This window comes from Melanostigma gelatinosum (assembly GCF_949748355.1).
Source record: "Melanostigma gelatinosum genome assembly, chromosome: 16".
NCBI classification, from domain to species: domain Eukaryota; kingdom Metazoa; phylum Chordata; class Actinopteri; order Perciformes; family Zoarcidae; genus Melanostigma; species Melanostigma gelatinosum.
In genome coordinates this window covers 24514934-24531290 of record NC_136649.1, presented here as the reverse complement: position 1 = coordinate 24531290, position 16357 = coordinate 24514934, and the positions used below count along the sequence as shown (strand labels likewise).

Sequence of the window (16357 nt, the reverse complement as noted above, 5' to 3'; positions counted from 1 at the left end):
TTGGTTTCATGTTTTTATTTGAATTAAAAACATGAGATGTTTAAAATGGTATATTACGAATGTTTATTATCTGACAAAAATACTGTCACCAACTAACGTCATCATCTCTCTGCTCCGTTTACATCTTTTATTAATTAAACTCCTCCTCCGTTTAAAAAGAGGAACTGCTCCTTTAAATCATTTCTTCTTCTGATGTTTTTCTAAAAGCAGAGACAACCGAACGGAAAAATTCAAACATCCTGCTTTTATTTTGTCTCTTTACACTTCCTGTTCTCTCTCTCTCTATGCCCCGCCCCCTTGACCTGTACCTGTCAGGAGGCGGAGCTACAGGTTGTTATGTGTGAAGGCAGCTGATTGGTCGGCGGTCACATGTTGTTAAATCCCATCATGCCTTTCATGTTGCCGGCGGCTCCCTGCTGGAACTGACGCATCATCGACTGAAGACCGGCCATCCCACCTTCAAAATAAAAGCTCATTCATTATTACATGTTCTGTATTCTTAAACATTAATAATCTTGTGGACCATCAGTAGACCAGGTCTCACCCATGTGGTGCAGGACTCTGGGGTCCATCATCTTGGCCATCTGCTGGTTGAGTTTAGCCATCTGAGACGGGTTCACGTTCTTCGACATGTCGCCTCCTTTAAGACAAAAGACATCAAAGTCTGCTCAGTCCTCCACAGTCCAGTCCCCCTCCAGTCACCTCAGTCCCCCCACCCCTACCTTTAAAGAGTCCCTTGATGCCCCCCATCTTCTTCACCATCTGGGCGAACTTGGTGTACTGAGTCAGCAGCTCCTGGACGTCTCTGGTGGCGACTCCAGACCCTCGAGCGACTCTCTGGATCCTGTTGGGCAGCTTACTGAAGAGCTTAGCTCCGTCTTTACTGTCCAGCTCTGAGAGGGACAGACAGACCATGAACCAGTAGAACCAGTAGAACGTGTGTGTGTGTGTGTGTGTGGGGGGGGGGGGGGTACCCTGGTCGTTCATGCTGTCCATGATGGTCATCAGTTTCTTCAGTCGAGCCATCGACTCCTGTTCATTTCCTTTACTCATGAAGTCTGTACCGAACCCAGGAATCATCCCCTGAACCACAGAGAGACAGACAGAGACACAGACAGACACAGACACAGACACAGACAGACAGACACAGACAGAGAGAGACACAGACACAGACAGACAGAGACACAGACAGACACAGACAGACAGAGACAGAGAGAGACACAGACAGACAGACAGAGACAGAGAGAGACACAGACACCGACACAGACAGACAGAGACACAGACAGACAGAGACACAGACAGACACAGACAGACACAGACAGACAGAGACACAGACAGACACAGACAGAGAGAGACAGAGAGAGACACAGACACAGACAGACAGAGACAGAGAGAGACACAGACACCGACACCGACAGACAGAGACAGACAGACAGAGACACAGACAGAGACACAGACGGAGACACAGACGGAGACAGACAGAGACAGAGACAGACGGAGACAGACAGAGACAGAGAGAGACACAGACACAGACAGACAGAGAGAGACACAGACACCGACACCGACAGACAGAGACACAGACGGAGACAGAGAGACAGACGGAGACAGAGAGACAGACGGAGACAGAGAGACAGACAGAGACACAGACAGACGCAGACAGACAGAGAGACTCCGTTATAAACCTGTGACATCATGAGACTACTCTGTTTCTAGGTCACATGACAGAGCGTGAGCAGTGGAAGTGTAAAGTGTGTTCACCATGATCTGTCCGAAGGGGCCCATCTTCATGATGTTCTGGAACTGCTCGTACATGTCTCTGAGGGTGAACTGACCTGGAGGTCACAGGTCACAGGTCAGTCGTCAGGTTCCTCTTTATTATAATAAAGGTAAAGGAAGTGTCCTTTCTCACCGTGTTTCAGTTTGTCGATCAGTTCCTCGTTGTCGTCCAGTTTCAGTTCGTTCACTCTGTCTATCAAACCCTCGATGTCTCCCATTCCTGACAGGAAGAGGAGGAGTTACTGATGACATCACCAGGTGCTTTTACAATATGCTACCTTATGTGTCCTTGTGTCCTCTCTCCTCACTTAACCCTCATAAAGGATCCTCTAGAGCAGTGATTCTTAACCATAGGGCCGCGGCCCAATCATGGGCCGCGGCCCTATGGTTAAGAATCACTGCTCCACCTAGAGGGCCGCGAAAAACTTTCAGTTTTGCACCTGTGGGCCGCGGGACCGCATAGGTTATCAATTGAAGACACCAGAGATATTACTGTTATCCATGAGACGCTCAGTTACAATACAGCTTCCCACCACCTGGTGGCGGTAATGCGTCAGTCAGTTGTTTAACAAGCTGCAATAAGCAGAAGAAGACACTCAGCTAGCCGCTAGCCTGTAGCGAAAGTTATGGATAAGTTATTAAAAAGAAAAAATGAAGTCACAGTGGTGCCATACCCCCCAAAAGTCTAAATGTGTGCGCAAGTAGAACCCTGACTTTCTTAAGTACGGCTTTGTGAACGGAGGCAACGAGGCAGAGCCGAGTGCTCAGTGTGTGGAATGTGAGCTAATGCTATCAAACGAAGCTCTGAAGCCTTCAGAAATAAAGCAACACGTAGCGACGAAACATCCAACGCTCGTGGGAAAGTCTGTTGGGCTTCTTGTTGTGTATGCAGGTTTACATACACATGATAATAAACGTCTTTGTGATCATCACATTCTATCATCTCATTTATTTAACAAGGGTTTTGCCTGTTCAACACCGGCATCCTCGATCCCCTCCCCTTCCGTTCCTACGGCTTGTTTGCGCAAATACGTCACAAAACATGTCCGTGTTTGGTATCCCAGCATGCCCAAAATCCTCATCTTTGCAAAGAAATCATCGATTTTCTTTCATTTCTTATGGTTTCTCCACAAAAGGAGCCCACACACACACTGTCCAAAGTCGCCATAACCGCTGCAAGTCGTATCTTGCAGCATTTCGACGGAAAAAGACACATTACAGACCCGACAACGTGCTAGCGGATGTTACCATGGAGCTACTGCCTTCAGAAAACGCTAGTACTTATAGTACAAACCTTATCCTCCTCTTCCATAAGCCGTCAACCAACGTTTGCGTAACTGAGCTGTTCTCATTCTCGTTCGTGCGCTCGGTCGCAGCCATTAAGCACAGCAAGTCCGCTACTCACACACCATGTCTTCCACCATATATACATCGTTTTTGCAATTTGCAAAAGCTAAAAATAAAAGGAAAATAATATAAAATCACAATATAAAGGGAGAAACACCTTTAGTGTGTCAGAATATCATGTGGTTACCATGTGTCCATTTGGGTCTCCAAATGTCCTTTTAGAGCTCGGCCTGGATCTCTTCATGGAAGAAACTCTGTAGAATGGTCATACTTTGTCCAATCTTCTTCAAATTTGAGGCAGTTGTTCACTGATAGTGTAGTTACAGCCCTACACTGTCCTTTACCTGTACAGATACAGCCACCGGCAGTTATTTATGCTGAAAGATACTTTTTTATTTTATGCGGACAAAAATCTTAAATTTTCACTGACTCCAAAGGCCCACTGCTCTGTTTCTGTATGACCTACAGGTTGTCTGACACTTTTGATGCATATAGTCAGAATGGGCCCCGGGACACTCTGTACTTGAAAAGTTGGGCCCCGAGGTCAAAAAGGTTAAGAACCGCTGCACTAGGAGACTCTCGTGACTCTACATGTAACTGTTCCTTTAGTTTTCATACGTTTGTTATTAACTGAAGAACATTACACTCCGAGGCGTCTCATTGGTTAAATCCTTGCTGCCTCGACTCCTCCCTACTTTAGATGTGTACTAGAGAAGTTATTCACCAAGCAGTTTACTGATGAACGGCTGAGTCTTGAAGGGCTCGAAGTCGTCGATGTGTTCTCCCGTTCCGATGAAGATGATGGGGCTCCTGGTGGCCGCCACACTGACAGGAAACAGAAGAAGAACAGCGTCAAGAAACACTGGTCACTGTGACATCACACAGCGCGTCGTCATCACGCGGTCTTACGCGCTCAGAGCTCCTCCTCCTTTGGCGTGCCCGTCCAGTTTGGTGACGATCACCGACGCCACGTCCACTTTGTCCTTGAAGGCCTTCGCCTGAGACTCACAGGCCTGACCGATGGAGGCGTCCATCACGTACACGATGTTGTCAGGTTGCTATGGACACACAGGGAGAGAAGCACCGGGAAGGTGTAACACTGATTGAGGTATCCAACACAGACCGCTTCACACCCCTTCAGTTAGTTAGGTGCGTTCAGGTGCTATGGGCGGTGCATTCAGGTGCTCACCACAGCGTTGGAGACTTGCAGCATCTCCTCAAACAGAGAGTCTTCCTGTTTGTGTCGTCCACTCGTGTCCACGATGATGATCTCAAAGTTCTCTCCTTTGAACTTCTCCACTCCCTCGGCAGCGATCACCACCGGGTCCATCTCTGTGTAACTGAACACAACACACAGGTGAGACGCACACGCAAAGAGGTGAGACGCACACGCAAAGAGGTGAGACGCACACGCAAAGAGGTGAGACGCACACGCAAAGAGGTGCGACGCACACGCAAAGAGGTGCGACGCACACGCAAAGAGGTGAGACGCACACGCAAAGAGGTGAGACGCACGGGGTCATTCAGCAGACAGCAGGGGGCGTGGCCTCTGTGACTCACCTGCCGTAGAACGGGATCCTGGCTTTGGTGGCATTCTGTTTCAGCTGATCGAAGGCACCTGAGAAGAGACGGAAGATTTATATACCGAAAAAATGAAAGGAGTTGAGGTGTAGTGTGAGGTGACCCAAAGGAGTTGAAGTGTAGCGTGAGGTGACCCAAAGGAGTTGAAGTGTAGTGTGAGGTGACCCAAAGGAGTTGAAGTGTAGTGTGAGGTGACCCAAAGGAGTTGAAGTGTAGCGTGAGGTGACCCAAAGGAGTTGAAGTGTTGCGTGAGGTGACCCAAAGAAGTTGAAGTGTAGTGTGAGGTGACTGAAAGGAGTTGAAGTGTAGCGTGAGGTGACTGAAAGGAGTTGAAGTGTAGCGTGAGGTGACCCAAAGGAGTTGAAGTGTAGCGTGAGGTGACCCAAAGGAGTTGAAGTGTTGCGTGAGGTGACCCAAAGAAGTTGAAGTGTAGTGTGAGGTGACTGAAAGGAGTTGAAGTGTAGTGTGAGGTGACCCAAAGGAGTTGAAGTGTAGCGTGAGGTGACCCAAAGGAGTTGAAGTGTTGCGTGAGGTGACCCAAAGAAGTTGAAGTGTAGTGTGAGGTGACTGAAAGGAGTTGAAGTGTAGCGTGAGGTGACTGAAAGGAGTTGAAGTGTAGCGTGAGGTGACCCAAAGGAGTTGAAGTGTAGCGTGAGGTGACCCAAAGGAGTTGAAGTGTTGCGTGAGGTGACTGAAAGGAGTTGAAGTGTAGTGTGAGGTGACCCAAAGGAGTTGAAGTGTAGTGTGAGGTGACCCAAAGGAGTTGAAGTGTAGTGTGAGGTGACCCAAAGGAGTTGAAGTGTAGTGTGAGGTGACCCAAAGGAGTTGAAGTGTAGCGTGAGGTGACCCAAAGGAGTTGAAGTGTAGCGTGAGGTGACCCAAAGGAGTTGGTGTAGTGTGAGGTGACCCAAAGGAGTTGAAGTGTAGTGTGAGGTGACCCAAAGGAGTTGAAGTGTAGTGTGAGGTGACCCAAAGGAGTTGAAGTGTAGCGTGAGGTGACCCAAAGGAGTTGAAGTGTTGCGTGAGGTGACCCAAAGAAGTTGAAGTGTAGTGTGAGGTGACTGAAAGGAGTTGAAGTGTAGCGTGAGGTGACTGAAAGGAGTTGAAGTGTAGCGTGAGGTGACCCAAAGGAGTTGAAGTGTAGCGTGAGGTGACCCAAAGGAGTTGAAGTGTTGCGTGAGGTGACTGAAAGGAGTTGAAGTGTAGTGTGAGGTGACCCAAAGGAGTTGAAGTGTAGTGTGAGGTGACCCAAAGGAGTTGAAGTGTAGTGTGAGGTGACCCAAAGGAGTTGAAGTGTAGTGTGAGGTGACCCAAAGGAGTTGAAGTGTAGCGTGAGGTGACCCAAAGGAGTTGAAGTGTAGCGTGAGGTGACCCAAAGGAGTTGGTGTAGTGTGAGGTGACCCAAAGGAGTTGAAGTGTAGTGTGAGGTGACCCAAAGGAGTTGAAGTGTAGTGTGAGGTGACCCAAAGGAGTTGAAGTGTAGCGTGAGGTGACCCAAAGGAGTTGAAGTGTTGCGTGAGGTGACCCAAAGAAGTTGAAGTGTAGTGTGAGGTGACTGAAAGGAGTTGAAGTGTAGCATGAGGTGACTGAAAGGAGTTGAAGTGTAGCGTGAGGTGACCCAAAGGAGTTGAAGTGTAGCGTGAGGTGACCCAAAGGAGTTGAAGTGTAGTGTGAGGTGACCCAAAGGAGTTGAAGTGTAGCGTGAGGTGACCCAAAGGAGTTGAAGTGTAGCGTGAGGTGACCCAAAGGAGTTGAAGTGTAGTGTGAGGTGACCCAAAGGAGTTGAAGTGTAGTGTGAGGTGACCCAAAGGAGTTGAAGTGTAGCGTGAGGTGACCCAAAGGAGTTGAAGTGTTGCGTGAGGTGACCCAAAGAAGTTGAAGTGTAGTGTGAGGTGACTGAAAGGAGTTGAAGTGTAGCGTGAGGTGACTGAAAGGAGTTGAAGTGTAGCGTGAGGTGACCCAAAGGAGTTGAAGTGTAGCGTGAGGTGACCCAAAGGAGTTGAAGTGTTGCGTGAGGTGACCCAAAGAAGTTGAAGTGTAGTGTGAGGTGACTGAAAGGAGTTGAAGTGTAGTGTGAGGTGACCCAAAGGAGTTGAAGTGTAGCGTGAGGTGACCCAAAGGAGTTGAAGTGTTGCGTGAGGTGACCCAAAGAAGTTGAAGTGTAGTGTGAGGTGACTGAAAGGAGTTGAAGTGTAGCGTGAGGTGACTGAAAGGAGTTGAAGTGTAGCGTGAGGTGACCCAAAGGAGTTGAAGTGTAGCGTGAGGTGACCCAAAGGAGTTGAAGTGTTGCGTGAGGTGACTGAAAGGAGTTGAAGTGTAGTGTGAGGTGACCCAAAGGAGTTGAAGTGTAGTGTGAGGTGACCCAAAGGAGTTGAAGTGTAGTGTGAGGTGACCCAAAGGAGTTGAAGTGTAGTGTGAGGTGACCCAAAGGAGTTGAAGTGTAGCGTGAGGTGACCCAAAGGAGTTGAAGTGTAGCGTGAGGTGACCCAAAGGAGTTGGTGTAGTGTGAGGTGACCCAAAGGAGTTGAAGTGTAGTGTGAGGTGACCCAAAGGAGTTGAAGTGTAGTGTGAGGTGACCCAAAGGAGTTGAAGTGTAGCGTGAGGTGACCCAAAGGAGTTGAAGTGTTGCGTGAGGTGACCCAAAGAAGTTGAAGTGTAGTGTGAGGTGACTGAAAGGAGTTGAAGTGTAGCGTGAGGTGACTGAAAGGAGTTGAAGTGTAGCGTGAGGTGACCCAAAGGAGTTGAAGTGTAGCGTGAGGTGACCCAAAGGAGTTGAAGTGTTGCGTGAGGTGACTGAAAGGAGTTGAAGTGTAGTGTGAGGTGACCCAAAGGAGTTGAAGTGTAGTGTGAGGTGACCCAAAGGAGTTGAAGTGTAGTGTGAGGTGACCCAAAGGAGTTGAAGTGTAGTGTGAGGTGACCCAAAGGAGTTGAAGTGTAGCGTGAGGTGACCCAAAGGAGTTGAAGTGTAGCGTGAGGTGACCCAAAGGAGTTGGTGTAGTGTGAGGTGACCCAAAGGAGTTGAAGTGTAGTGTGAGGTGACCCAAAGGAGTTGAAGTGTAGTGTGAGGTGACCCAAAGGAGTTGAAGTGTAGCGTGAGGTGACCCAAAGGAGTTGAAGTGTTGCGTGAGGTGACCCAAAGAAGTTGAAGTGTAGTGTGAGGTGACTGAAAGGAGTTGAAGTGTAGCATGAGGTGACTGAAAGGAGTTGAAGTGTAGCGTGAGGTGACCCAAAGGAGTTGAAGTGTAGCGTGAGGTGACCCAAAGGAGTTGAAGTGTTGCGTGAGGTGACCCAAAGAAGTTGAAGTGTAGCGTGAGGTGACTGAAAGGAGTTGAAGTGTAGCGTGAGGTGACTGAAAGGAGTTGAAGTGTAGCGTGAGGTGACCCAAAGGAGTTGAAGTGTAGCGTGAGGTGACCCAAAGGAGTTGAAGTGTAGCGTGAGGTGACCCAAAGGAGTTGGTGTAGTGTGAGGTGACCCAAAGGAGTTGAAGTGTAGCGTGAGGTGACTGAAAGGAGTTGAAGTGTAGCGTGAGGTGACTGAAAGGAGTTGAAGTGTAACGTGAGGTGACTGAAAGGAGTTGAAGTGTAGCGTGAGGTGACCCAAAGGAGTTGAAGTGTAGCGTGAGGTGACTGAAAGGAGTTGAAGTGTTGTGTGAGGTGACTGAAAGGAGTTGAAGTGTAGCGTGAGGTGACTGAAAGGAGTTGAAGTGTAGCGTGAGGTGACCCAAAGGAGTTGGTGTAGTGTGAGGTGACCCAAAGGAGTTGAAGTGTAGCGTGAGGTGACTGAAAGGAGTTGAAATGTAGCGTGAAGTGACTGAAAGGAGTTGAAGTGTAGCGTGAGGTGACTGAAAGGAGTTGAAGTGTTGCGTGAGGTGACTGAAAGGAGTTGAAGTGTAGCGTGAGGTGACTGAAAGGAGTTGAAGTGTAACGTGAGGTGACTGAAAGGAGTTGAAGTGTAGCGTGAGGTGACCCAAAGGAGTTGAAGTGTAGCGTGAGGTGACTGAAAGGAGTTGAAGTGTTGTGTGAGGTGACTGAAAGGAGTTGAAGTGTAGCGTGAGGTGACTGAAAGGAGTTGGTGTAGTGTGAGGTGACCCAAAGGAGTTGAAGTGTTGTGTGAGGTGACCCAAAGGAGTTGAAGTGTTGCATGAGGTGACCCAAAGGAGTTGAAGTGTAGCATGAGGTGACTGAAAGGAGTTGAAGTGTAGCGTGAGGTGACCCAAAGGAGTTGAAGTGTAGCGTGAGGTGACCCAAAGGAGTTGAAGTGTTGCGTGAGGTGACCCAAAGAAGTTGAAGTGTAGCGTGAGGTGACTGAAAGGAGTTGAAGTGTAGCGTGAGGTGACTGAAAGGAGTTGAAGTGTAGCGTGAGGTGACCCAAAGGAGTTGAAGTGTAGCGTGAGGTGACCCAAAGGAGTTGAAGTGTAGCGTGAGGTGACCCAAAGGAGTTGGTGTAGTGTGAGGTGACCCAAAGGAGTTGAAGTGTAGCGTGAGGTGACTGAAAGGAGTTGAAGTGTAGCGTGAGGTGACTGAAAGGAGTTGAAGTGTAACGTGAGGTGACTGAAAGGAGTTGAAGTGTAGCGTGAGGTGACCCAAAGGAGTTGAAGTGTAGCGTGAGGTGACTGAAAGGAGTTGAAGTGTTGTGTGAGGTGACTGAAAGGAGTTGAAGTGTAGCGTGAGGTGACTGAAAGGAGTTGAAGTGTAGCGTGAGGTGACCCAAAGGAGTTGGTGTAGTGTGAGGTGACCCAAAGGAGTTGAAGTGTAGCGTGAGGTGACTGAAAGGAGTTGAAATGTAGCGTGAAGTGACTGAAAGGAGTTGAAGTGTAGCGTGAGGTGACTGAAAGGAGTTGAAGTGTTGCGTGAGGTGACTGAAAGGAGTTGAAGTGTAGCGTGAGGTGACTGAAAGGAGTTGAAGTGTAACGTGAGGTGACTGAAAGGAGTTGAAGTGTAGCGTGAGGTGACCCAAAGGAGTTGAAGTGTAGCGTGAGGTGACTGAAAGGAGTTGAAGTGTTGTGTGAGGTGACTGAAAGGAGTTGAAGTGTAGCGTGAGGTGACTGAAAGGAGTTGGTGTAGTGTGAGGTGACCCAAAGGAGTTGAAGTGTTGTGTGAGGTGACCCAAAGGAGTTGAAGTGTTGCATGAGGTGACCCAAAGGAGTTGAAGTGTAGCGTGAGGTGACCCAAAGGAGTTGGTGTAGTGTGAGGTGACCCAAAGGAGTTGAAGTGTTGTGTGAGGTGACTGAAAGGAGTTGAAGTGTAGTGTGAGGTGACCCAAAGGAGTTGAAGTGTAGCGTGAGGTGACCCAAAGGAGTTGAAGTGTTGTGTGAGGTGACTGAAAGGAGTTGAAGTGTAGTGTGAGGTGACCCAAAGGAGTTGAAGTGTACCAGCTCTGAAGGTGTCGGCACAAATCAGGCAGGTCTTCCAGCCCTTCCTTTGGTAATAATAGGCCAGCTGCAGGAAACAAAGCAGACAGTTTGACAAAACTACAATGCAAACGACACCACTAGAGGGGGCGGGGTCTGTCTACACAGGGGGCGGAGTTATGTCTCAGAATGTGTGACATCACCTTGGAGCAGGTTGTCGTTTTCCCGCTGCCCTGCAGACCAACAAACATGATGACGTTGTTCTTTCCTTTTGTAGGAGTCCAGGCCTTCACACCGGGGTCCACCAGCTGGAGATACACACAGTATACACACAGAATATACACAGTGGTTGATTCTCAGAAACTATAAGTTTAGTCAAATACAAATGAATGTTTCAGGACTTTATATTATATTTGGCTCTTGTTTTTAAATATTCTCCGTCCTGGTAAACTCATCCTTAGTTCCAGGACTCTTCCAGGTCTGAGGTTCTGACCTTGACGAGCTCCTTGAAGACGGCGTGTTGGATCATCCGCCTCTTGTTCAGACCTGAAGCCATCTCCTCCAAATCTATGGCAGCCCTGCAGGGACAAACCAGAGAGAGAGCACAGGGTTCAACCACAGCTGGACTGGACTGGAACAGGTCTAGATCCTGGATCGGGACTCACTTGACATTCTCTCTCAGCTGTTTGACCAGTTTGATGTTGACGTCGGCCTCCAGGAGGGCAGCACACACCTCCTTCAGCATGGCGTTCAGCACCTGGAACATAAACATTAGCGGTTTATTACTCCATGAACATTCGATATTAATTATCGGCCAATGAGAAACAGGGACTCGGAGATGGTCACATGACCTCCTGGTGTTACCTCCTCATTGATGATGGTGGCATTGCTGAGAGACCTCAGCGCCGAGGTGATCTTCCTCCCGAGGTCGGCTAACACCATGATGACGCTGTGAGGTCTACCTGAAACACACGTGATGTCATCAGAGAAATGTGGACCTTCACTAATTAATAATTAATAATCATGTTCATCACATGAGGAACATTGATCATCAATAACATGACTGAGGTTACCGTGTCTCCCTGTGTGTGTGTGGAGGAGAGCCTCCTACTGAGCGAGCTCAGTGAGTCAGCAGGTCAGCTGACACGTGAAGGTCTCAGCAAGCAGCGACTCACTTCCTGTTCTGAGGAGAGAAGAAGAAGAAAAGTCAACCAATCATCAGCTTATGAGGTCTTCATCCTCGCCCCTCTTCACGGCTTAGAGGCCCACAAGAGAGGAGTCTGTGGGTACTTCTCAAGTCTCTTAATTGTCATTTCCTCGCTTGAACCGGAAGTTCTTCTGCGCCGCCATATTGACGGCCGTCCGAAAGCTCTAATGTAGCTCTGAGGAGGGAGGAGGGAGGAGGGACCTCGGAGGAGCCATGAGCGAGGACCCACGAGAACAGACTTCCAGGAAGTGTTTTAACGGCCGACACGCCCCCTCATGGTTCATCAGTCATGTGATTGCACGCTGCAGCCGATCGGACTGACTGACAGCAAGTGAGGGAAACGGGATGCAGTTAAGAGACTTGAGATGTCCCCGAAGAGAGAGGAGGCGAGATGAGTGGAGGAGAGAAGGTCTCAGTCTGGTCCACACTCTCACTCTCTCAGTTGTTATCATCACTCTTCTAAACGTCTTAGTTGATAAACTGCTCTCAGGTTTAAAACTACAGCTCCCACAATGCCTCTGGGGTTACACAGTGGAGGGTTACTGTTGCCATTGATACAATGAGTTCACATCAGGAGTCTGACTGATCTGATGATGTCATCATGTGCGTCATGAGGAAGATGTTCTCCATTGACCCTGATGTGAAGCAGCCATATTGTTTGTTTTGATGACGAATTCATGAAACTATTATTAATATTATATTTAAGGATTCATAAGGTTGTCTGACGTCAGTCTGCAGAGATCAATATAATCTATTTATATTAGTTTTGATTAATGACGTCATTCAATCTTAAACAGAAACAATAACCGATGATTTAAAATGGACGAAATGTTCACAGGATACAGACGAGCTTCATATAATCAGTATAAATATAATCAATACATATATGAATCAATATAAACATGATCGATCAGTACGTTTCACAGACTGACTGATGACGCTATTGATCTCTGACATCGACACGTATATTGTTTATCTTTTTAACCGTAAAAACACAACAAAGTTCAGTCATTTCAACTACGTCATCTTAACGGTAAGTATTGATTAGTCATCGATTATCAGTGTTAAAGAACAACATGTTGGCTGTTTACAGCGCTCAGCGATGCTAACGTTAGCTTAGCATCTAGCCGTCCTCGTTGGCCCGGAGCGGTGCTAGAAGTTAGCCGTGTAGCTAACAGCTAACACCGTGGCTAACGGGCACATTAACGGGTGTTAAGGAACACCGACACGTTACACGTAGCATAATCGGTACAGACTTACCGAGTCTCGGTGTGTTTGATCAAACATTCAGCTGGAAAACACCGGACGTTTCCAGAGGAACGTCATCCAATCAGAACCAACCCAGAAACAATAATGGCGTCTTCTTCTTCTTCTTTGTCTTTTATGGCGGATGTTATCCAGTGAACGGCGCATTACCGCCACCTACTAACTTGGAGTGTGGACCCGATAACCTTCCCCTCACAAAAACTAAACCAACAAATGAACACAAACTAAACAAAACAAAATGAAACGAAAACAAACAAAACAAGGAAAGGAGTTCTCCATTTCAGAGACTTTATTATTTTGCTCAGTCCTGTTTCTTTCCTGCCCCCGAGGTGAATGCATCTTTTAGGTTTAGTTCCTCCTCTTCAACCTGTCTCGCTCAAGTGAGAATTTCTGGCAATAGCATATGATATGATCTACAGATTGTGGTATTTGGCAGTGCTCACATCGTCCTGCTGGGTGTTCATGTATGAGTTGCATTGTTTAGTTCAGCCTTGTGTGTCTGGTTCACGTGTTTTCTTCTGTGGTGCTTCTTCTGGATGTTCTCCCTTTGCCAACTTCCCTCTGAACCGCATACAGACGTCTTCCTGTTTCTCCGACATCGCAACTGTGCTGCCATTCCTTCATAATGTTTATTGTGACAAATGATTGAGCTTCTGCTTTGCTGAGTAACATGTCTGTCTTGTGCTGCCTTCCTAACGCTTGTTTTGCTGATGTATCTGCTCTTTTGTTTCCTTCTACCTCTCTGTGTGCTGGTACCCGCATAATGAGAATAAAATACACATATTCTGGAGTCGGAACAGTGTTTTGTACATTTCATTAATTAACCCAGTGGTTCTCAAACTGTGGGGCGCGCCCACAGATTTTTAAAGTAATGAATAACTACATGGCGAAATGCCTGTACTTTCGTGTACATGTGTACGTTACGCCGTTAACAGGTTACGCTTGCGCTACGGCCATGATCCTTGGCGGCTCACATGTGTGGCTTAGTGTTCTTAATGAAGAGACATTTGGCGGGAACAGAAAAGCATCCGAGACGAACAGCAAGCAGCAAGAAGAAGATGTGACGAGGCCTCTCTGGCTCTGCTTCACAGTGAACGCGGGAGATGAGCAGCAGTCGGTGCTTTATGTCTGAACGAGCTGCGCATAGTAGGAAACTTGTTTCCTTTAGTTTTTCACAGGTTGCACTTTATTGTTGTCTTGAAAAGATGTTTAGTGCAAAACAGGTTAATTGCAGCCAATTGCAACAAGCTATTTTTTGCCAAATTGTAGTTATTTTTTGCAGATATAACTTTATTTGCATTGTTCTAACAAAGTGATTGCACATTTTATTTGTTTTTGTCTGATGGAGCAATCTGGTTTACTTAAAGTGATTGCAATTTTCTTTATTCTATTATTTGAAAAAGCACAGACGGAGGAGTCACAAAATGTTGTTTCAATAAAAATTCAACATGGAGCATTTAGTTACAGTTTGTTGGGGCGGTGGGGCGTGAACACTTTTCTTCCTCCAAAGTGGAGCGCGACAGAAGAGGTTTGAGAACCTCTGGGTGAAACTGCCTGCTATGGGATGTGAATGGTTGTAATGAGGATAACACTGAACTGGAATCTGAACAGACCGAACCTCCTCTGCCCACTGCAGTGCTGTTATAATGGCCGACGCCTCGACTGTATAAACAGATGATCTGATGTTCTGATCTTGACTTCATATTGCCACATTGGTATGGTGACTGCAAAACCAGTCCTACCTGTATCAGGATCTTTAGACCCATCTGTGTGCTGGAGTATATGACTGATGTGTTGTCTGTCGTCTGTCCTCCACCACTCCTGCCATGTTATCAATGTCTTTAAATGCCTGGGCTTTTTTGCAACGCAACCATCGAATGGGATGAGACGTCCATTCACTGCATACACTTCCAGTTCATCATCATCTTTCATCAGTTCAGCAACTGGCCGGGTCTCAAGATGAGGTAGGTGTTTGCCTTTCCAGGACCGGTGGATCATACTGACTTGAGCCCCTGTATCCAGCAAAGCATGCACAGCTAGCCCATCCAGGTAACTTTGGATTATGGCTTTTCTGCCAATTAATCTTGCAACTTGTTCATTTCTGGTGTTCAATGGTTCCTGTGGTAACTCGGTGGAGATCCCCCCTGTCCATTTCTCCCTTTTGCACAAGCTACCACTAGAGAAGTAGATGGTGAGTTGTTAGTCTTAGTGTTGCTTCTTGTGTGAGTCTGGTTTCCACTGACACCATTTGGCTGGGACGTTTGAGACCCGATCACTGGGCGCCCCCCTGCAGCGCCCGGCTCCAGTTTCCCTGGTGCTTGGGCTTCTGAGACAACCTACGGCCCTGTGACCTTCTTCACCACAGTAGAAGCAATGGTTACAGTTAGACAGGCCCTGCTCCACACATCCCGGACGAGCCCCCAAAAATCTGTTCCAGGTACCAGGATTGGTACCAAATAGCCAAATGATACGTTTCTGTAAACAGGACACACAAATGACACAGTTCAATTTCACATCTGTTCATCTTGCCTGCTCATCAGAATGAGGAAAATAGCATCGCTCCGTTGTAGTCTAACTCTACTGTCGTAAAGCCTGCCCAAATCAAAGCAAAAAGCACCACCTGCCCCCTGCTGGCCACAGGGTGGAATGCACACTCCATACACAGTGAAAGCACGTCAGTCCTTCATAAAATGATTATATTTCTAGCATATACAATGCTCACTCGAAACCATATTGGCTTTACAGAACCCAAAACACACCAATTCACATGTGAAAGCACATTGGTGGGTGTCACACTCGCATGACTTCTCGTACCATTGTTATGCCGATGACACCCAGCTGGTCTTGTCATTTCCTACGGGGACACTCGAGTGGAGGCATCGCTGCGTGCTTGGCTGACATCTCGAAGTGGATGACGACTCACCACCTCAAGCTCAACCTGCACAAAACCGAGCTGCTGTTCCTCCCGGTGAAGGGTTGCCCGCACAGAGACCTGTCCATCACCATGACGATATCGTGGTGACGCCAACTCGGTCTGTGAGGAACCTGGGTGTGACCCTGGACGACCAACTGTCGTTCTCAGCAAACATTGCATCGGTTACACGCTCCTGCAGATTCCTGCTCTACAACATCAGGAGGATTCACTTCCTCACTGATGAGACGGTGCAGGTGATCATCCAGGCTCTTGTCATCTCCCGCCTGGACTACTGCAACTCACTACTTGCCGGAGCCCCGGCCATCAGACCTCTGGAGCTTGTCCAGAAAGCTGCAGCTCGCCTGGTGTTCAATCGCCCCAAGTTCTCCCACAACTTCCCTTCTCTGTTCTCTACACTGGCTCCTGTAAGAGCATCCAGTGTGAGACTCTGATGCTGGTCTACAGGGCAGTGAAAGGAACAGCTCCTTCCTATCTCCAGGCCACGGTCAAGCCCTACACCCCCCCCCCCCCCCAACCTCTTCGCTCTGCTGCCTCGGGGCGATCGGTTGCCCCGTCGCTCAGAGGTCCCTGCGGCCGATCGACCCGGTCGCGGCTGTTTCCTGTCCTGACCCCTCAGTGGTGGAATGAACTCCCCACTGACCTCAGGACAGCAGAGTCACTGCCCATCTTTCATCAGGCTGAAGACTCACCTCTTCAAGAAGCACTACGTGAACCTTCTGCTTAGTGCTTATTGTATTCATACTAGTTTGTTGCATTTATTGTATTGGTTTGTTTCTGCACTTCTGCTCTGGTTTATGCTCTTAGATGCTTGTTTAAAGGAGATGCACTTATGACTTCTGGTTCTCTTGAATACCGATGTTGAATACACTTATTGTAAGTCGCTTTTGGATAAAAG

The 16357-nt window shown here is 47.8% G+C and overlaps 1 protein-coding gene across 2 annotated transcripts; it reads right to left on the bottom strand.

Moving 5' to 3' along the window:
- Positions 1-225: 225 nt before the first annotated feature.
- srp54 (signal recognition particle 54) lies at positions 226-12636 on the bottom strand. Of its 2 annotated transcripts, none has more exons than XM_079286683.1 (17): positions 12522-12636; positions 11128-11237; positions 10919-11016; positions 10720-10811; positions 10548-10632; positions 10258-10362; positions 10076-10142; positions 4684-4741; positions 4313-4463; positions 4033-4181; positions 3848-3948; positions 1910-1996; positions 1759-1832; positions 975-1083; positions 723-893; positions 545-640; positions 226-457 (listed from the first exon to the last, which is right to left on the bottom strand). In XM_079286683.1, the coding sequence occupies exons 3-17, from the start codon at positions 10994-10996 to the stop codon at positions 366-368; spliced, it is 1515 nt and encodes a 504-aa protein (XP_079142809.1). In that variant the 5' UTR covers positions 10997-11016; positions 11128-11237; positions 12522-12636; the 3' UTR covers positions 226-365. The 2 variants fall into 2 exon arrangements, with proteins under 2 accessions (XP_079142809.1, XP_079142810.1); XM_079286684.1 differs by having other exon boundaries at positions 10919-11012.
- Between the last annotated feature and the right edge of the window lie 3721 nt (positions 12637-16357).